Here is a 21,721-nt window from a genome sequence, read left to right on the forward strand (position 1 = left end):
CTGAGCACCTGTCACAGCCCATCTGAGTATCTGTCACAGTTCATCTGAGTACCTGTCACAGCCCATCTGAGTACCTGATGTTAACCTTTATAAATGTATATTTATGATTTATTAACCATAAGATATGAGGTTGGTTAAATAAGAGTTCTATTGACCAGAAGCGAAAGCTTTAATATAATAACATTTATTAGAGTATCGTTAAAAGTCTGCCTAATACACAGACAATAGCTATAGTCTTAAACAAGGGAGAAAATATTAGGTTAAAGTAAAAGAATACAGAATATATTCATCACAATACAAATGGTAAACAAACAAACATATGACAAGCAGGTATACCTTTAAGTGCTGGGAGATGCTCTGATAATTACCTATATTAATGGTCCTGGGCCCAGGTCAGTTTTCATCTCCTCACCACTCTCTTTGGGACTACTTCTTATAGGCCCATCTCTCATTGACTTGAATAGGGACACTCTGATTTGGTATTCTGTTAGCCCTCTACTCCCTCCAGGCGTATCTCCTAATTTGGACAACTTCCTCTTGCTGGGGTAATGAGTCAGTGATAAGTTGTTTGAAGAGGAATTAAGGTAAAGGTCGTCACCTCTTGAATGGGGCACTTAACTATGCCTGGCATTAGCCAGGGCAAAACCTCCTTTCCTGAACAGATGAAAGAAATATTCTCATCCTATCAAACACCCCTTTGAACTGGATAAATGGTTGATTAGCATGGAGGAATACAAAGGCCCTTATCTAGCTAATGAATTCGGCCCTGTGACGAATACACACTACAGATGATATCTCTTCCTGGCCCTTTGAATATCAAGCTAGGTAAACAGCAGATCATCTCCACAGCACATCCTTCTCGCATACTACAAGTAACTGTTAAATGAATTAGCTCTTCACAGGCACAGCCTGTCGTATATTTACATCTAGCTAAGTTAACCCTTTACTGAAACCTTCTCCCATACACACTACTATTATTTCTTATCCAAAACTATATAGATAGATAGATAGATAGATAGATAGATAGATAGATAGATAGATAGATAGATAGATAGATAGATAGATATATCTATATATATATCTATATATACCAATATTCTTAGTTGCTAATGGAGATTTCACATAAACTCATAAGGCAACACTGAGTACCTGTCATAGTTTATCTGAGTACCTAAATACCTGCCACAGCTCATCTGAATACCCGAGTACCTGAGTACCTGTCACAGTTCATCTGAGTACCCGAGTACCTGTCACAGTCCATCTGAGTACCCGAGTACCTGTCACAGTCCATCTGAGTACCCGAGTACCTGTCACAGTCTATCTGAGTACCTGAGTACCTGTCACAATTTATCTGAGTACCCAAGTGCCTGAGTACCTGCCACAGTCCATCTGAGTCCCGAGTACCTGTCCCATTTCATCTGAGTACCTGAGCACCTATCACAGCCCATCCGAGTATCTATCACAGTTCATCTGAGTACCTGTCACAGCCCATCTGAGTACCTGAGTACCTGTCACAGCACCTCTGAGTACCTGTCACCACCTATCAGAGTACCCGTGTACCAGTCACCAGCCCATCAGAGTACCCGAGTACCTATCTGTAGCCCATCAGAGTACCCAAGTACCTGTCACCAGGCCATCAGAGTAACCGAGTACCTGTCACCTGCCCATCAGAGTACCCAAGTACCTATCTGCAGCCCATGCCTCATAGAATATATGTTGGGGTGTTTGCTTTCCAAAATGGGGTCATTTTGTGGGTAAGTCCACTGTCCTGGTGCTCAAGGACCTTCAAAAGTGTGATAGGTAGGAATTAAATGAGATGTGTAATTTATGCTCCTAGCACGCCTGAAGGTACTACTTCAATGTTGGGCTTCTGTATGTGGACTGGCTATGTAAAAGTCTCACATGTGGTATTGCCATACTCAGGATGAGTAGCAGAATGTGTTTTGGGGTGTAATTTTTGCTATATACATGCTATGTGTTAGAAATATCTTATAAATTGACAACTTTGTGTAAAAAAAAAAAGATTTATTTTCTTTCCATGTTTTCTGAAGACTTGTGTAAAAAAATTAACCATTCAAAGACTCATAATGCCTCATAGAATAGACGTTGGGGTGTTCGTTTTCCAAAATGGAGTCATTTTGTGGGTAATTCCATTTTCCTGGTGCTCCAGGGCCTTCAAAAGTGTAATAAGTTGTTAGGAAATTAGAGGTGTAATTTATGCTCCAAGAATGCCTGGTGGTGCTCCCTGCATGTTGGGCCTCTGTATGTGGCCAGGCTGTGTAAAAGTCTCACACATTTGGTATCGCCATACTCAGGAGGAGTAGCAGAATGTATTTTGGTGTGTCATTTTTGCTATATATATATGCTTTGAGTTAGAAATATCTTATAAACTGACCACTGTGTAAAAAAAATACGGTTTAATTTTCTTTCCACATTTTCCGAAGACTTGTGGAAAAAAATGAACCATTCAAAAGGCTCATTATGCCTCATAGAATAGATGTTGGGGTGTTCGCTTTCCCAAATGGGGTCATTTTGTGGGTAATTCCCCTGTCCTGGTGCTCCAGGGCCTTCACAAATGTAATAGGTCGTTAGGAACTTAGAGGTGTAATTTATGCTCCTAGAACCCCTGATGGTGCTCCTTACATGTTGGACCTCTCTGTGTGGCCAGGCTGTGTAAAAGTCACACACATGTGGAATCGCCATACTCAGGAGGAGTAGCAGAATGTATTTTGGGGTGTAATTGGAAGTATTCATATGCTGTGTGTGAGAAAAAACTTATTATGACAATTTTGTGAAAAATAAAAACATTTTTAAAAATTCTTAATTTTCCCAAGAATTGTGGGAAAAAATTACAACTTCAAAAAACTCACCATGCCTCTTACTAAATACCTTTGACTGTCTACTTTTTAAAAAGGGGGTATTTGTACTTTCCTGACATTTCAGGGCCTCAAGAAATGACACAGGCCATCAGTGCATCAGGTGTGATCAATTTTCAGTGATTTGCACCATAGCTTGTAGACTCTATAACTTTCAGAGACTAAATAATATCCACAAATGTTGGTTATTTTTACCAAAGAGATGTAGCAGTATACAGTACCTGACCGCGAGATTGTGTTTCCAGCGCGATACCATTGCGCTGGTTCTCGGCGACAGGGTACTGTGAATGTTGCGCTGGCTCACTCATCGGGAAAGGAAAACTTTGTTTTCCTTCCGCGATGAGTGACAGGCAGTGCTGACAGCTGTCTGGTATGAATCCTGAGGCGGGAACACCGCGCCAAATTTTAAATGAAAAAAACGGCGTGGGTTCCCCCCTCGGGGGCATACCAGGCCCTTAGGTCTGGCATGGATTGTAAGGGGAACCCCCTATGCCGAAAAATCGGCGTGGGGGTCCCCCCCAAATCCATACCAGACCCTTATCCGAGCACGCAGCCCGGCCGGCCAGGAAAGGGGGTGGGGACGAGCGAGCGCCCCCCCCCTTCTGAGCCGTACCAGGCCGCATGCCCTCAACATGGGGGGGTGGGTGCCTTGGGGGAGGGGGGGCGCCCTGCGGGCCCCCCCCACCCCAAAGCACCTTGTCCCCATGTTGATGAGGACAAGGGCCTCTTCCCGACAACCCTGGCCGTTGGTTGTCGGGGTCTGCGGGTGGGGGGCTTATCGGAATCCGGGAGCCCCCCTTAATAAGGGCGCCCCCAGATCCCGGCCCCCCACCCTGTGTGAATGAGTTTGGGGTACATGGTACCCCTACCCATTCACCTGGGGAAAAGTGTCAATATAAAAAAAACACAGTACACAGGTTTTAAGAGTAATTTATTAGTCAGCTCCGGGATCTTCTTCCAACTTCGGGGGGTCTCCTTCCGACTTCTCCCGGTGTTCGGCCTCTTCTCCCGGGCCCCACCGCTATCCTCTTCCAGCTCTAATGCCAGCGAGGGGCCCGGTCTGCTGCCGCTGTCTTGTCGCCGCTGTCTTGTCGCCGCTGTCTTGTCACCGCTGTCTTGTCGCCGCTGTCTCGTCGCCGCTGTCTCGCTGCTTCTTCTCTTCTTTTCTTCTTCCCCGATGTTGACACGACGCTCTCTCCAGCTCGAATGCTGTGTGCGAGCTGCGGAGCCATTTATATAGGCGGTAACCCCGCCCCCTTACGACGTCATGGTCCCAGCATGCGCAGGGACTCTGGGGTCACGCCCCCTTATGACGCCAGAGTCCCTGCGCATGCTGGAGCGGCGAGACAGCGGCGACGAGACAGCGGCGACGAGACAGCGGCGACAAGACAGCGGCGACAAGACAGCGGCAGCAGACCGGGCCCCTCGCTGGCAATAGAGCTGGAAGAAGATAGCGGCGGGGCCCGGGAGAAGAGGCCGAACACCGGGAGAAGTCGGAAGGAGACCCCCCGAAGTTGGAAGAAGATCCCGGAGCTGACTAATAAATTACTCTTAAAACCTGTGTACTGTGTTTTTTTTATACTGACACTTTTCCCTAGGTGAATGGGTAGGGGTACCATGTACCCCAAACTCATTCACACAGGGTGGGGGGCCCCCTTATTAAGGGGGGCTCCCGGATTCCGATAAGCCCCCCGCCCGCAGACTCCGACAACCAACGGCCAGGGTTGTTGGGAAGAGGCCCTTGTCCTCATCAACATGGGGACAAGGTGCTTTGGGGTGGGGGGGGCCCGCAGGGCGCCCCCCCTCCCTCAAGGCACCCACCCCCCCATGTTGAGGGCATGCGGCCTGGTACGGCTCAGGAGGGGGGGGGCGCTCGCTTGTCCCCACCCCCTTTCCTGGCCGGCTGGGCTGCGTGCTCGGATAAGGGTCTGGTATGGATTTGGGGGGGACCCCCACGCCGATTTTTTGGCATAGGGGGTTCCCCTTACAATCCATACCAGACCTAAGGGCCTGGTATGCCCCCGAGGGGGGAACCGACGCCGTTTTTTTTTTCATTTAAAATTTGGCGCGGTGTTCCCGCCTCAGGATTCATACCAGACAGCTGTCAGCACTGCCTGTCACTCATCGCGGAAGGAAAACAAAGTTTTCCTTTCCCGATGAGTGAGCCATCTCGGCGCTGGCTCCTGCGACGGGGCTCGTAGGTGTCAAATCTCGCCGAGAAGTGCGGCGAGATTGACACAATGTCGCGGTCACCTACTGTACATTTTGACCCAAATTTTTGAACAAAAATTACTTATTTGCAAAATTTTATCATAGAAACTAAAAAAAAGTGTTTCGCTCTTTTTTCACTTATGTCGCAAAAAATAGAAAAACACAGTGGTGATTAAATACCACCAAAAGAAACCTCTATTTGTATGAAAAAAATGATAAAAATTTTGTTTGGGTACAGTGTTGCATGACTAAGTAATTGGAATTCAAAGTGTGAGAGCGCTGAAAGCTAAAAATTGGTCTGGGCAGGAAGGGTGTATAAATGTCCTGTATTAAAGTGGTTAAATTAACATGGATTGTTTGAGGATTTGCATCATTTCATTTACAGAACATGCCCACAACTTTTAAGATGTTTTTTCCTGACAGACTCCATGGCAGCCTACGTGTGGGTTAACCCCGCCTCCTCTCCAATGCTATAGGACCCCATTCAAATAAATGAGGACTCACCGCTAGGTACTGTGTTCCTTTTTTGTCCTCCTCCAATGGACCTACACACACTGTCGGCGTCCGGTCGGTTGTTTCCAGGATTTCGGCATACCTTATGCGGTGCAGCTCAGAGCCCAGCCATGGGTGGGCGAGTAGCTTTGAGGCCCTAAATACCCCGGTGGTGGATGGGAGGTTGCCTCTGTATGCCTGACGACGGACGCATCAACGGCTGGCAAGGTCTGCAATCCTCCTCGTTTTTTCCATCATTTCCATGGCAGTCGCATCTGTGTATTTGTCTGTTTTAGACTTTTTTCTTCCCTTTGGGGCTTGTTGTATCGGTACTGGGGCTCCTCATGGCAGCTGGAGTGCTCTGCGTTCCAGCATTGGTGTTTCCGGGTCGCGGCCGTTGCTGCTGTTCGCGCATGTACAGAGCCTTCTTAGAGATTGAGGCTTGGCTCGCGCGTGTGCAGTTCAGGCGGGCTTACGGCAGCCGCGCAGGCCCCATATGGCCACCTCCCCACGGTGCAGGCGCGAGGTGGGGGAAGGGGTGATGTCACGGGCGGGGGATTTGAAAGCAGCTTCCAGCTCCTGCCTAGATGGGATTCGCTTAGGCAGTGATCTGCCCTGGTTTGCTTGGTGAGTGTCTGATGCCTTCTTCATACAGCCTTCTATATTTTGCTCTATGCAGATATTTAATAGGAAATTATGCTTATTTTGTGCTTATGTTTTAAATGACTTACTTTTGTTATTTAAAAAAAAAAAAAAAAATAATATATATATATATATATATATATATATATATATATATATGCGGCACAGTGGTGTAGTGGGTAGCGAAGAAGGGTCGCTGGTTCGAATCCCAACCACGACACTACCTGCCTGGAGATTGCATGTTCTCCCTGTGCCTGCGTGGGTTTCCTCTGGGTTCTCCGGTTTCCTCCCACACTCCAAAGACATGCTGGTAGGTTAATTGGATCCTGTCTAAATTGTCCCTAGTATGTATGAATGTGAGTTAGGGACCCTTAGATTGTAAGCTCCTTGAGGGTAGGGACTGATGTGAATGTACAGTGTATATGTAAAGCGCTGCGTAAATTGATGGTGCTATATAAGTACCTGAAATAAATAAATAAATATAAATATATAAATATATATATATATATATATATATATATATATATATATGAAATTAATAAGGGGACAAGTTTGTTTATCCTTTGCTGGTACCTTGGCTTTCAGGCTCTTTTGCAGACCACTCCGTGTTGTGACGTTTTCGTCCTGGAGATCATGGACAAGTCACCGCCTTTAAGTGACCAGCCCTCACGCACAAGGTATGTGCTGGTGAGGGTAGGGGTTGAGGTTCGGTCGCAAGTGTTTGCGCCTTCTGATACATCTCGCCTCCCCCCGACCAATTTTTTTTCTTTCCATCCCTTCTAGATCGGAGAACAGAGACCTTGCCAGGCCACAACATCACTCATCATCAAGATCCAGACGTGACTCTCCGCCTGGAATGCACCACCAGAGGAGACGCTCCCATTCCTCCTCTAGACACCACTCCCACTGCCATGACAGCCGCTCTGATCACAGAGCCTGCTGGGGATGTGGGACACAAGTCCCGGAGGGCAAGTCCTTGTGTGACCGTTGTTACGCCTGAGCAGTTGGGGGAAAAAGACGGAAAATCGGAATTTGAAATCTCTTGTGGAGGTGTGTGGTGCAACAATCTCTGAAGGAAATGGAGACACCCCACACACGGAGCCAGTCCACCACTCTATCTGGCCCTCTGGCTGATTAGGGCCCATGAGGATCCAGGCCCTTCTCAGCCCTACGCTTCTTCGACCGATTTTTCGGATGGTGTGATTGAAGGTGAAGAGGATATCAGAGGCTTTGATTTCTCTCTGGTTTCGCCACTAATCAAGGCGATTAAAGAGGCCCTTAAGTGGGAAGAACCATCCACACCCCCCCACCCCCCCAGCTAAGCAGAAAAAGTTTTTTAAGCAGCTGGGAAAAGAACGTTCAAACTTTCCACTCCTTACTGAATTAAAGGAGCGTTTCTGGAAAATGCTCCTCCTGTGGACGCAGCTGTGATGCGTCTAGCCAAACATGTCACTCTACCTTTGGAGGATGCGGTATCTTTTAAGGACGTTCTTGAGAGAAAGACAGACCAGGACCTCAAAAGGATCTATGGGCTTGCCGGTATGGCTTGCAAACCTGCCCTGGCGCTAGCAGCCATGTCCAAGGCCATGGAAGCTTGGACGAGAACGTAGACTCCTTCCTCAAGGGTGTTTCAGATGAGTTGGCTAGGAGTTTGGCAGCGGCGGAGCTAAAGCTAGCGGCAGTCTTCCTGGGGGAGGCATCTATTGACCTGATCTGCCTGTTGGCACGGATTATGTTATCCTCAGTCACAGCCAAGCGGGCCTTATGGTTACATCCCTGGCTCACTGACCCAATGGCTGCGCTGCTTTCAATCCATCCACTATAGCCAATCAGCGACCAGGCTGATCGGCTGAATGGAGGTCGGGAGCGAGCGGCCGAGTTTCGAGGTGTCAGGTAAGTAAAACGGGGGGGCTGGGGGGGCGGCGGTATTTTCAAAAGTTTTTTCACCTTAATGCATAGAATGCATTAAGGTGAAAAAATGTATACCTTTACAACCCCTTTAAGGATGGACAATACCACGGCGGTGTCCTATGTGAAAAGGCAAGGAGGCACACAGAGCTCCACACTCCTTCGGGAAGTCGGACCCATCTTTTCATGGGCCCAGAAGAACCTGCCCGGCATTTTGGCAGTCTTCCTCCCCGAAATCCAGAACACTCAGGAGGACTTCCTTTCATGCACTCAGTTGGACAACAACGAGTGGTCTATTCATGTGAAGACATTCGAGTGGATTCTATCAATGGGAGTCAATCCCAAAGTGGATCTTTTCACTTCCCCCTGCAACTTCAAAGTAAAGAAATTTTACACTCGGGGTCATTGCAACCTGGCCTTCGGAACAGATGCCCTGACGGATCATTGGAGTTTCAAGGAGGCGTATGCCTTTCCTCCGCTCCTGATTATCCTCAGATTCCTGCGGAGGCTTCAAACGGAAGCGATCAAAGTAGTAACAATAGCTCCGTACTGGCCGAACAGGCCTTGGTTCCCCTCCTGATCCAGCTCAGTTTTCGGGATTCAGTGCCTCTTACTCTCAGGCTGGACCTTCTTTCTCAAGGGACGGTCCTGCACCCTTGTCCGGCACGACTGAGACTGATGGTCTGGTTCTTCAGAGGGAGAGGCTGAAATCTTTCGGGTGCTCCTCAAAAGTGATCTCCAGCCTCATGAGCTCAAGAAGGACAAGCATAGAGTTTATGGGAGGATCTGGGCCAAATTTGTAGAGTTTTCCTCTTCTACAGGCAGATCCTTCAAACATCCAGAAGTTCAGGATATTCTCAGTTTCCTTCAATCTGGCCTAGATCTACCATAACTATCAGCTCTCTTAGAGTCCAAGTTTCAGCCTTGTCAGCCTTCTCCGGTACTTCATGGGCGGTTCATCCTTTAATTTGACATTTCTTTCATGGGGTGTCAAGACTCAAGGCCCAAAGAAGATCGAGGTTCCCTAAATGGTATCTTCCCCTCGTCCTCGACTGTCTGGACTCAGTACCACAGGGCCTTTTCCGCTTTCCATTAAGGACTTCTCGGCAAAAGTGGCTTTATTATTAGCCATCATCTCGGCTAAAAGGTTCTCTGAGATCGGGTCACTAGGTCATGAAGAACCCTTCCTGACATTTTTTCCAGACCGGGTAGTCCTCATCCCTATGCTGGGCTCAAACCCAAAAGTGACTTTGGTGTTCCACGAGAACCAAGAGATCGTCTTACCTACATTCAGGACCCCGGGGTCCTCCGAGACTCACCCCCTGGACGTAGGTGAAGTTCTAAAAGATTATCTACGAATTACTTCACCTCTTTATCCTGCACTCCGGCGGTAATAAAGGAAAGAAAGCTTCAACCAGGACAATTGCGGCCTGGATCGTGCAGACCATCCAGCAAGCATACAGGGCTAAGGGCTTGGCTCCTCCAGAGGCGGTGACAGCACACTCCACCAGGGGAATAGCAGCTTCTTGGGCAGTGGCCCAGCATATGGCTCCAGACATCATTTGCAAAGCGGCCTCCTGGGCCTCTATCAATACATTCATGTTTCATTATTGCATAGAGCCTGCTTCACTGTCTTCTGTAAACTTTGGTCTGAAAATCCTATCGGTTGATAGGACAATTTATTTTTTTTGTTCAAGCATACCCTCCCGTGTGGATTGGCTAGTTATTTCCCACACGTAGGCTGCCATGGAGTCTGTCAGGAAAAAGGAAAATTTATTATCAAATACTTACCGTAATTTTCCTTTCCTGATGGACTCCATGGTAGACGGAGTTCCCACCCATCGGTTAATGAGTAGGCTAGTTAGGGAGCACAGTACCTAGCGGTGAGTGGGGTCCTATAGCATTGGAGAGGGGGCGGGGTTAACCCACACGTAGGCTGCCATGGAGTCCATCAGGAAAGGAAAATTACGGTAAGTATTTGATAATAAATTTTCCTTTTTTTTTTTTTTTTTATCTTCAATAGTTTTTTATTTAATTTTTCAGGTAATGGTACATAGTACACAGCAATTATAGTATAAAACAGTAATAAGATAACAAAGTAACAGTTTCTACTTCTTTACTCCAAGCATTTTGTAGGTACTTATTCATTAGTGTATAATGATGAGTTTTCTTGTCAAATATGTTCTGAGATCATTTCCACTGTCTTTTTAGTGAGAGGGTATATTCCCCCCCCCCCCCCCCAACTGGGATCATACTGTGTCTTGGGTGGGGAGGTTCCGTATCGATCTTTATTACAGAGTTACCAGCTTCAGGCATTCTATAATGTACAGTGATTTACGCATCACATTTAGGGTTTGCGTCATTGCTTTGAGCAAGAAGGTGAAGAGGTTTGAGAACATTTCCAAACGTATAGGAAAAAAGAATAAGAAGAAAAGAAAAGTATTGAACTGGATTGAACAAAATGTATAATTAAACAGTTTTTTGTGTGTTTTTTTTTTATTGTGAAGCAAGCAACAAATAGGATAAAATAACAGAAAAAGTCAATGTGCATAACTATTCACCCCCCTAAAGTCAGTACTTTGTAGAGCCACTTTTTGCAGATATCACAGCTCCAGGTCGCTCTGGATAAGTCTCTATGAACTTGCCACATCTTACCACTGGGATTTTTGCCCATTCCTCCTTGCAAAACTGCTCCAGCTCCTTCAAGTTGGATGGTTTGTGCTTGTGAACAGCAATCTTAAAGTCTGACCACAGATCTTCTATTGGATTGAGGTCTGGGCTTTGACTAGGCCATTCCAACACATTTACATGTTTCCTTTTAAACTACTCAAGTGTTGCTTTAGCAGTGTGTTTGGGGTCCTTGTCCTGCTGGAAGGTGAACTTCCGTCCTAGCCTGAAACCACAGAGTGGTACAGGTTTTGCTCAAGAACATCCCTGTATTTAGCACCATCCATCTTTCTCTCAACTTTGACCAGTTTCCCAGTCCCGACTGCTGAAAAACATCCTCACAGCATGATGCTGCCACCACCATGTTTCACTGTGGGGATGGTGTTCTTTGGGTGATGTGATGTGTTGGGTTTGCGCCAGATATAGCATTTTTTTGTTAGATGGCCAAAAACTTAAATTCTAGTCTCATCAGACCAGAGCACCTTCCTCCATACATTTTGGGAGTCTCCCACATGCCTTTTCGCAAACTCAAAACATGCCATTTTGTTTTTTGCTGAAAGTAATGGCTTTCTTCTGGCCACTCTGCCATACAGCCCAACTCTATGGAGTGTATGGCTTATTGCCGTCCTATGTACAGATACTCCAGTCTCTGCTGTGGAACTCTGCAGCTCCTCCAGGGTTACCTTAGGTATCTGTGCTGCCTCTCTGAATAATGCCCTCCTTGCCCGGTCCGTGAGTTTTGGTGTGTGGCTATCTCTTGGCAGGTTTGCTGTTGTGCCATGTTCTTTCCATTTGGTTATGATAGATTTGATGGTGCTCCTAGGGATCATCAAGGATTTGGATATTTTTTATAACCTAACCCTGACTTGTACTTCTCAACAACATTGTCCCTTACTTGTTTGGAGAGTTCCTTGGTCTTCATGGCAGTGTTTGGTTAGTGGTGCCTCTTGCTTAGGTGTTGCAGCCTCTGGGGCCTTTAAAAAAGGTGTGGTATATGTAATGACAGATCATGTGACACTTAGATTGCACACATGTGGACATTATTTCACTAATTATGTGACTTCTGAAAGTAATTGGCTGCGCCAGAGCTTTTTATGGGCTTCATAACAAAAAGGGGTGAATACATACGCACATGCCAATTATAATTTTTTTATTTCTGAAAAATAGTTTTATGCATATATTTATCTATATCCTTTTACTGTATATATTTTTGGCCTTTCTTGAGGCCTGAAAATTCCATGAAAGTACAAATATCCCCCAAATGACCCGTTTTTTTGAACGTATACAGTCCAAGGTCTTTAGTAAGAAGTTTTTACATGCTGTCATCACAGTGCAGTACAGCAATATCACATAACTGGTGTGGTGGTGATCAGGGGCACTGACTGGTGATAGTATGTAAAAAAAAAATGTTTTCAATTTTTTTATTATTATTATTTATATTATTTAATTTTTTTTTTCTGTTTTTTTTATAAACTGTGACCAGAGCAATACAGTGTTACCATAGTAACACCGCACTCCTCTGAGGAGGTTCAGGATTAGTTATTTGGACACACTATGATCACTTATACCAGTAATTACCATTTTTTGCATGAAATCCATTCATTCAGTCTGTACTATTGAGATTAGCTGTGATTAGCCACAACTAGTCACATGTTATAGAAAATGGGCTGTGATTGACCCTGTCTTTACCATGCGTTCACTATGAACAATCACAGAAATCAACACAATAATACACAATGAATAACATGAATGGAAGCCATCTATTGTGTACAATTGTCATGTAATCTGCTGTGATTGGTTCACAGGGAGCACATGGCAGCAGGCTGTTACACTGATCTGTACAGATGGTGCCACAGCATGGCCCAATCCTGCAAGGATGTTGAATGAAGTCCACCCAGGATGGGAGAGCTCCCACCTGGCTGTCATTTTACTACAGGCCGGGGCGGAAAGCGGTTAAATAATATGAGAAAAGAAAATCTGTAACCAGAGCACTCATTTTCCTTTTTTTTTTGTAAAAGCACACTTTTCATTTAAAGTGTTACTAAACCCAGGACCCTGCTTTTATTATATCTGGTCTCTCACAGTACACAGAACATGGAATTGCAGTTATATTAGAGTAAATATAAACAACTCATCAGCGGTATAAAGCAGTCTTGTGACTTCTATCAGTGTCTGGCCGAGCACTGGTTAAAGCTTGCAGGAGGAGTTTTCATTTTCCTCTGACTGTCGTATAAGGCTGCATGACCCCTGACTCTCTGTCTGGACAGTGCTGATTGGCCCTGTGCCAATTACATGCACTCCCCCCCCCCCCCCCCCAAAAAAAGCTTTCTAGCAATACAAACCAAACTGAGAATATGCAAAGTGCCTCCAAGGCTCTGTACTATTAAGGAATGCATTGGGGACTGTGGAAGAAGGGGAGGATCAGAGAAGACAGAATCAAACAGCCTTTTTTACACAATGCGCAGGATTAATTCCTTAGGTTCCACAGTGAGTATAACAAGCATGCTTAACTGCATACACAGACTGATTTTACTGTTGTGGGTTTGGTAACATTTTAAAGTGGTATTAAACCCAAATATATTATATTGCAGCTTACCAATCAGATGTGGCTGCATCAGTTTTCTTTTGTTTGGCTTTTTCCCTCTGTTTTCACTGGCGGTCTGGCCAGTAACACACCTCCTGTATTAGTAAGACACAACTCTGAATGAATGAGCACATGAGGCACAGCAGACAGCAGCATTCTCAGTCTAGGGGGGGGGGGGTAGTGTTAAAGTATTAGCAAATTTAGATACACTAACAAATTGAAGCTAAACTCCAGCTCACATTTTATAATAGCAAACCATTTTATTTTCCTATTGGGATAAAGATTCTGCATGAATAAATAAAGGCTGATCATTTTAATCATCACTGCCAGTGTTAAGTGGTTTGTCTCACCCATGTAAACTGATACATTCTGCTAGAGAGCTTGTGTTTTTGAAAAACAACCAAACTTACTGGCTGGATCAGCAGATGAAAATAGAAGAAAGTAAGCCTAAAAATGAAACAAATGCAGCTATCGCATCTAAGAACTGGTAAGCTGCAATATAATAAATGTTTGCTTTTGGGTTTAATACTGCTATAAATCTTCTTCTAAAAAGATAGTGAAAAAAGTAGTGTTCAGTATCTTATCATAAGCTCAAACTAAAAGACAACATTTCAGAAGAACCTCATACCAACCGTAAAGCATATGGTAGAAATTTTAAGGTTTGGGGTTGCTTTGCTACTTTCGGGTCTTGACAGCTTGCATAATCAAATCCGCTATGAATTCTGCATCAGAAGAATGCTTGAGGAGAATGTGAGGCCATAGTTCCAAAAGTTAAAAAAGAAAGGATCTTTCAGCATGATAATGATCCAAGCACACTAGCAAATCCACAAAATGGAGGGTTAAGGATCTAATAAGAGGCCTGATTTGATTCCCATAGAAAGATATGTAGGGAGATTTGACATAGACATTTCATGTATAGAAACCCACAAAAATTATGCAACTGAAGGAATTTGGCAAAGAGTGGATGTTAGAGACTGATGAGCAGTTATGCAAATCACCTACATTAGGTATTTTTTTCTGAGGAGGCAATACCAGCTTCTGGGGCCAAAGCTTTACTTACTTTTTCCATAATACACCATTATATCTATTGGTACTTTTGTTGAATACATTTTTGAAAGGGAACATTTTCTTGCGTTTATATTGAAGTATATCACTGTATATTTTTGTTGAATGTGTTAGTATGCGTGTATATGTATATATGCATTATGTGCCTTAGTGTGGCCGTATATATGTGTTTAATGTGTTTTGTTTAATGTGTACGTGTTTAGTGTATGTGTGATAGGGCCCTGTCACCGTAGTGGCATGACAACTTACCATCAATGGGATCACTATACATATCACAGGAAACACTTAAGTTATATGTCTCTTAAAGGAAAACAAATGCTCCGTGTAGAGAGGGTAGAAGGCTCTGGGACTCTAGTGGTTAAACTTTATCTCTAGTTAAAATGTTTGTTGTTGTTGTTGTTAAATGATTATAACTTCTGTTGTTTTTTTTGCCTATATTCCCTTCTCCTCATGTTACAGAGCCACAACAGAGAGTGAAAGAAAACCTCTCCAACATAAGGAGAAATCCTCTCTGACAATCATCACTTTTCATTCCAGGACAAAAGGAGAGGGCAAAAAACATAGCAATGACACAGACAACAATAAATATTTGACAACTGCACTAACTTTCCCCACTCTATCCAAAAGTGGTTGGTGATGCACTTTAAAAAGTTAAGCAAGGTCATTGTAGTTGCAAATTTAGTCTGTTTCTACTGGCTAATTTGTAAATCTTTACTATTAAAATGCAACCATAGTTTTGAGGCACCCCGGAGCCCTTTACATAATATGCAAGTATGTACAGCATACAATATGTGCTAATATACTTGTTTACATTTTTTAAAAAATTACAATTTTAAAAATCAACAAAAAAGATAATTCTACATTCAGTGTGTCAAATATGAATAAAGAAAACCCTTAATATTCAGAAAGACAGCTGCACTCACTGTATCTCACATAGCAAAACAAAACCAAGGGCGTGTTGTACTATATCATAAAGTGCATGAACAATACCTTACATAATTCATAAACAAATGAAATACATGATTAACAAGTAACTTAATAAAATAAAAAATACAAAATGACTATAAAATATATAATATGAATCACTAGTGCCGTAATTCAGCAACACGCCCCTTCTTTTTAGGATTTTTATAATCACACCGTAACATTTTTTTTTAACAATGGGATCCGAAAGTTAAAATAAAAAAACTTAAAAATTGAACAATTTTTAGCTGGAATTTGGCTTTCTAACTCACAATAAATGGGCAGTAACATCTGGAGTAACAACTCCATCTGAAATAAAATCATATTTGAGTATCCAATTTAAAAAAAAAAAAAAACTTTCCGTGCCTCTCACCCTTGTCTATTGCCTGGCACTCATGCTGACTGAATTACAATAATGACCTACGTGTTTTTCTCAGTACAGTGCACCTGTTCTCATGCTTGTGCCTTTCTTATGGAGGCTGCCACTGGATAACTCATAGCCTGTTTGCAAATTCTAGCACTTGAAAGCACCTGCACACCATCATTGCAAGATGCATAGTTGTCTTGGATTTAGTTAAAAAAAGGGTGGCTTCCAGCAGATGAATGGTAAACTTTATTATCACGTTTATGTATGATTTTTTTGTGCACCAAATGCCGTGTGCTTATGAAGGTAACAGGTGCAGTTTCAAGGCTAGTGTCAGGTACATTTTAGGTTCCTTGGGAAGGAACATGCTCTTGTAAAGATTTGTATATAGGAAAACCTTTATGGGGTGTAAAATATGTACCAAAATGTGGAAAGAGAAGCCTATGTATTTTTCTTTGTGAAAAGTAGTTGGCAAAAGAAAGCGTGTTCTTGTTGTGCTTTGCAGATCATTGTTGACACTGCTACAGCAATATTTCATCTTTTCTTGCATGCAAATTTTAGTTTAATCAAAGAAGGGTTGTTGTAATGGTTATATATTTTATTGCATCCTACAGATGTTTATTAATTCTGGTATAGCTAGTACTAGTTAGTCACATTCAACTGGACTTGTTTTGTAATCTTGAAGATATTTTGCAGCTTATCCAATCCAATTCCTCTGTTCCAATCAGTTTCAGACAGATAAACCTGCATGTTCATACATTAAAACACCTTAACCTCCCTGGCGGTATTCCCGAGTCTGGCTCGGGTTGGATTTTTTATACCAAAAGCGGTATCCCCGAGCCAGACTTGGGCTTGCATCGCAGGATCCAGGAAGAGCATACTTACCTTGTCCCCTGGTTCCTGCGATGCCTCTCCGCTGTGATCGGCGATCCGCCGTGTCTCGCTCGATTCACAGTGCCGAGCTCCGTTCCCTGCGAGCGTTGCGACGCACGGGGACGGAGTTCGGCGGTAAATTCAAAAGTGAAACACACAGTATAGATACAGCATACTGTAATCTTACAGATTACAGTACTGTATCAAATAATTACACATCCCCTTTGTCCCTAGTGGTCTGTCCAGTGTCCTGCATGCAGTTTTATATATATAAAACTGTTCTTTCTGCCAGGAAACTGGAGATTGTCCATAGCAACCAAAACTGTCTCTTTACATCAAAAGTGGTTTTAGAGCAGCTAGAAAAAAGCGATAATAAATTAGAATCACTTGCAGAATTGAGCGATAGTGATTTGTGGGGAGATCCGTCATCAAACACTAAAAGTAACGAAAGCTAAAATTCTGCAACTGAGCAAATTTCAGTGTTTTTGATTTGATTACATTATTATATAATTTTTATTATTATTATATTATTATTTGTTATAATTATTTATAGTTATTTATTATATTATAATTTTTTATTTCGTTTTTCAAACTTTATCATACCCAGGATGTCTACTAGACTCTTGTTTGGACAGATTTAAGTGAACTATTCCTAAGAATTACAGGCCTACAATATAAAACGCCAAATTTCTGTGCAAAATAATTGTACCGCTTTCAGCACCTAAAATCAGAAATAATCATACCGCCAGGGAGGTTAATACAATCACCCTGGAATGTATTGATAGTTGATAGTCCAAGAACATTATGGGGGGTTGTGAAAGTTGTGGAAGAACCATATTCTAGTTACATAATCCAATTTTTGGTGTCAGGAAGCCTACACGGGTGTTAGTTCCTCCATTTACATGGCTAGAGATATGAATTGTTATCAAATTGCTGGAGTAGAGAAGTTAAACTGGCATTACACGTGAAAGACGAATGATTAAAGTGTGGATATAAATGCAGGGGTATCTTCCTAACACTCCGTGGACCTGAAGAAGGGGCTTGAATAAACAACAAAAACATCTTTAACGCTACAAAACAAGTGCAATTAAATGTAACTAACTAATACAAGCTATATTATGACCTGTTTAAATTGGATCTTCACAAACATTACCCCTGGTATATTTATCTAGAGAATAATGTATGGTGATATTATTAAACATGTAAATAATGTATATTGATGTTACACCAGTCGGAAATGTCAGTGTTATAGTTTGTGCTGATATTAATCAAGCTAATTGTATATATAATGAAACATATACTTCCTAAAAGCATGATTTTAAATAATAATAAGATGTCTAATCAAAAACGTCCTATTGAGTTGATATGAATAGGATTTTTTTTTCTGGGAGAAAGCAAAATGTCCCTACCAAATACTACCTTTGATGTTTTGACCACTATAAAGTTGCACTTTATTTTTTCCTATTTCTTTAGCTTTTTTGTTACATTGTGTTTATGTACTGTATAGTTCTGAAATAACCAAATGTCAGAATTTATTTTTACATATGTAGTTACTGTTTAAATAATACATAAGATGTATCATAACTGTAGCTATTACATTTTTGCATACAACAGTTGGCTTCCTTTGCCTTATGTTGTATATTTTCTATGTGTGTTTCCATCCTATTGTATATATATGAATATATATAAAGAAAAAGCATTTGGCTCTATTTTTATTGTTTTACTTTTTCTTTTTTCCTGCCTAGTTTTCTATATATTTGTATCCTTCTGTAATTTGTTTCTTTTCTGGCTTTGCCTTTCCCCATCTCCCCTCTTCCAAATGCTTTTTCTTTCTTCAATGAAACCAAAACTAAACTACCATATCTCTCTGTGTTCTTTTTTTTCTTTTCTTTTTCAAATTGTTATTCTTATTTTTGGCATCTCCCCCTTCTTCCCTGTAGCCCTTTCTATATTTTTCCCTTAACTCTTCTCCATATTTCCAAAAAATGGGGTGAGATGCCTGTCACAAATTAAAAAAAAAAGAGACTTATGTCATAAAACCTGAACTTTTAAATTGTGGCATTTTTAGAAAAAGTTTTTTTTTATATTTTTAATTTCTTTTTTGTGACGTTTCTCTAAACTTGTCGTTTATTCGTTTTTTCTTTCTTTCTTCCTCTGTCCCCTTCCCCCACTACCACTCTGTTCTGATTTTATTCCCATTCCCAAAATCTGAAGTTCCAGCACATCTGACGTTAAGCAACCAAGGTACGGATTTAATCCACATTTTCTTTTTTTTTTCTTACCCTATCCCTAATTTTTCAATCCTTCATCCTGTCTTTCTCCTCTACCAATTTTCATTATGCCTTATCTGTGTTTCATAACCTCTCTCTTTGCTCCACACGTATTTCATGCATCACTGGTTTCAACAAGTTCATTCATTTAGGAAAAATAGATACTTGAAATAACTTCTTTTTTTCATCTTTATTACATTTTATTTTCCTTTTTTCTGCCTTTTCTTTTATACTTTTTTCTCTTTCTATTGCTTTCCTGTCCCTTTTTTCAATTTTTTCCCCTTTTCTCTCTTTCTTTTCCTTTCCCTCCCTCTCACACATCATGTTTCTTTGTCTCTCTCTCTCTCTCTTTTTCTCTATTTCTTTTCCTTTGTCCTTGGTCTCTTTCTCTCCCTCTCTCTATATTTTCCTTTCTCTCTTTTGTTTCACCTTCTCTTTTTTCCTCCATCTGTCTTTCCTTCTTTTCTCTCTTTGTCTCTTCCTCTTTTTTGTTCATTCTCTTCTATGTAAAAAGGACAGAAATCAATAATACACTAATGTTTCAGCGACATCTGAAAGAATTAATGGTTTTCATATATGTAGAAATATTTGTACAGAAAGATTTGTGTAATAACATGTTACAAAAGGTGATGTGCAGTTATGCATACCAACCTGATATGTGTATTACGTATATCTGCACACTAGTTGCGCTAAACTTTTAAATTCCAGTGTGCAGGTAATTGTTATACTGTAGGTTTTAGTAGATTTTAGTATTCCAACTAAGTCATTACTAGTCTCATTTTTATATAAAACTCTTCTTTCTGTATTGAAAGAGAAGTATGGAAATCATTTTTTTTTAAAAGCATACTTACCTAGGTGGATGCAGCATCTGTCTGATGCTGCATTTGTCCCCCGCTGGCTCTAACACTGAGAACCGAGTGCTCAAAGACCGCTGATCGCTCGGTTCTCACAGCTCCCTGAGCAGAGAGCTGGTGACTGTCAGTCAGCAGCTCTCTGCTCTGCCCCCTGCTCTCACTGAAGCGCTGGGCTGTGGAGGGAGTGGGAGCAGCCGGCTCAGGCTCTAAGGGTGCCGGTCCACGCATGTGGGTGGATCTCAACCATATGGTCACGATCTTGTGCGAGCCTGGATCGGCTCTGTGATGTCAGCCGACAGCGGGCTTCAACCACTGTCTGCTGAAAACGTGTCACAGGAGTGCAGGACGTTCTGCACTCCTGTGATCCACAGTAGAAGTAAAGCCAAATGCGCTTTGGCTGTACTTCTCCTTTATTATCTGAATGTGTTTTCACAGTTTAACTAGAGAGATGCTTTCTCCATGTACATTCTATAATATCCCAAGTAGCAGGATATGACTAGCACACAGACTTAAGATAACACTGTAACTTAAAAGGCTTAAACTCTATAAATTGTAAATAATGACAGACAGTAAGCATGTACAACAGAAGTGTAATGAGCTGTGGACAGAGTGTAAGCATAAGGTAGCAGCCTGAGAGAGACAGAAGAGTAGAAACAGTGCCAAAATCGTGATTCAGTATATTAAAAACTGGGAAATGGGAATATAAAAAAAATTGAAGGATACTATCCTCCCATTAATATCACAAAATCATGGATTGTAAAATTATAATATAGTTATTGAGACATCAAATACAAATTAAAAACATAGAAAATGTAATATATTTGTAATAGAACTCTGATAATTTTTTTCAGTATCAGGATTCAAAGTAAGAATCTGTAGGTAAAGAGAGAATTTTTAGTTTAAAAAAAAAATGTTAGATATAATGCAATGAGCCAACCGTAGAATTTAAGAGAAGGTGAAAAACACTCTCATACATATTCAAGTTATTATTATTATTGTACAGGATATTTATAGCGCCAACAGTTTACGCAGCGCTTTGCAATATAAAAGGGAGATAATACAGTTAGAATACAATAAAATACAAGAGATTTAAGAGGGCCCTGTTCAGAAGAGTTTACAATCTAATCAGGTAGGGCAGCTGGTACAAAAGGTTGTAACTGGGGGAATGAGCTAATAGAAGTGATAAGAGATTAGTTGGAGGTATGATAGGCTTCCCTGAAGAATTTTGTTTTCAGGAATCACCTGAAGGCAGCCAGAGTAGGAGATAGCCAGACAGATTGAGGTAGAGAGTTCCAGAAGATGGGAGAGGCTCTGAAGAGATCCTGGAGTGGTTTACATTGTAAAGCGCTGCTTGTGCATGGGAGCAGGAGACAAGGGAGCTTGAGAGCAGGAGGTCTTGAGAGGAAGAGAAAGGATGGTTTCTGTGATATTTGGAGACAAGATTGGTGATGTAGCTGGGGGCAGAGTTGTGAATGGCTTTGTATGTTATAAAGAAGAAGCATCAATATTGAGAAGACAACAGAGTTGATTTACTGAAGGAGCCAAACTTGTTTACTTTTAAATAGAATTTTCACTTAGCATAGTGAATGAGGTGAAGCTACTGTAGGTGATCATTTATTTTTCAAGAACATTTTTTAGCTTACACATTATTGGATGATTGAAACCTGCACAGCTTTATTCACCACTTAAGGACCGAGCCTCTTTCTGAGATTTGCTTACAAGTTAAAAACTGTTTTTTTTGCTAGAAAATTACTTAGAAAAAAATATATAATGTTTGGGGGTTCTAACACCCTAGAGAACAAAATGGCAGTCGTTGCAATACTTTGTCACACCGTATTTGCGCAGCCATCTTACAAGCGCACCTTTTTGGGAAAAAATACACTTTTTTGAATTAAAAAATAAGACAACAGTAAAGTTAGCCCATTTTTTTTATATTGTGAAAGATAATGTTA

General features: G+C 41.9%; 1 protein-coding gene across 28 annotated transcripts in view; it reads left to right on the forward strand.

Annotated features, from left to right (window-relative positions):
• NRXN2 (neurexin 2) overlaps window positions 1-21,721 on the forward strand; it is a 3,426,600-nt gene that overhangs the window by 1,255,652 nt on the left and 2,149,227 nt on the right. For 26 of the 28 annotated variants that reach the window (XM_073605072.1, XM_073605074.1, XM_073605073.1 and 23 more), the window contains one exon: window positions 18,860-18,889. The exons of the other annotated variants lie outside the window; for them this stretch is intronic. In XM_073605072.1, coding sequence (XP_073461173.1) covers window positions 18,860-18,889 — 30 coding nt within the window. The remainder of the gene's footprint in view (window positions 1-18,859; window positions 18,890-21,721) is intronic. 28 annotated transcript variants of the gene reach the window in all.

This window comes from Aquarana catesbeiana, linkage group LG11 (genome assembly GCF_042186555.1).
Source record: "Aquarana catesbeiana isolate 2022-GZ linkage group LG11, ASM4218655v1, whole genome shotgun sequence".
Lineage (NCBI taxonomy): Eukaryota > Metazoa > Chordata > Amphibia > Anura > Ranidae > Aquarana > Aquarana catesbeiana.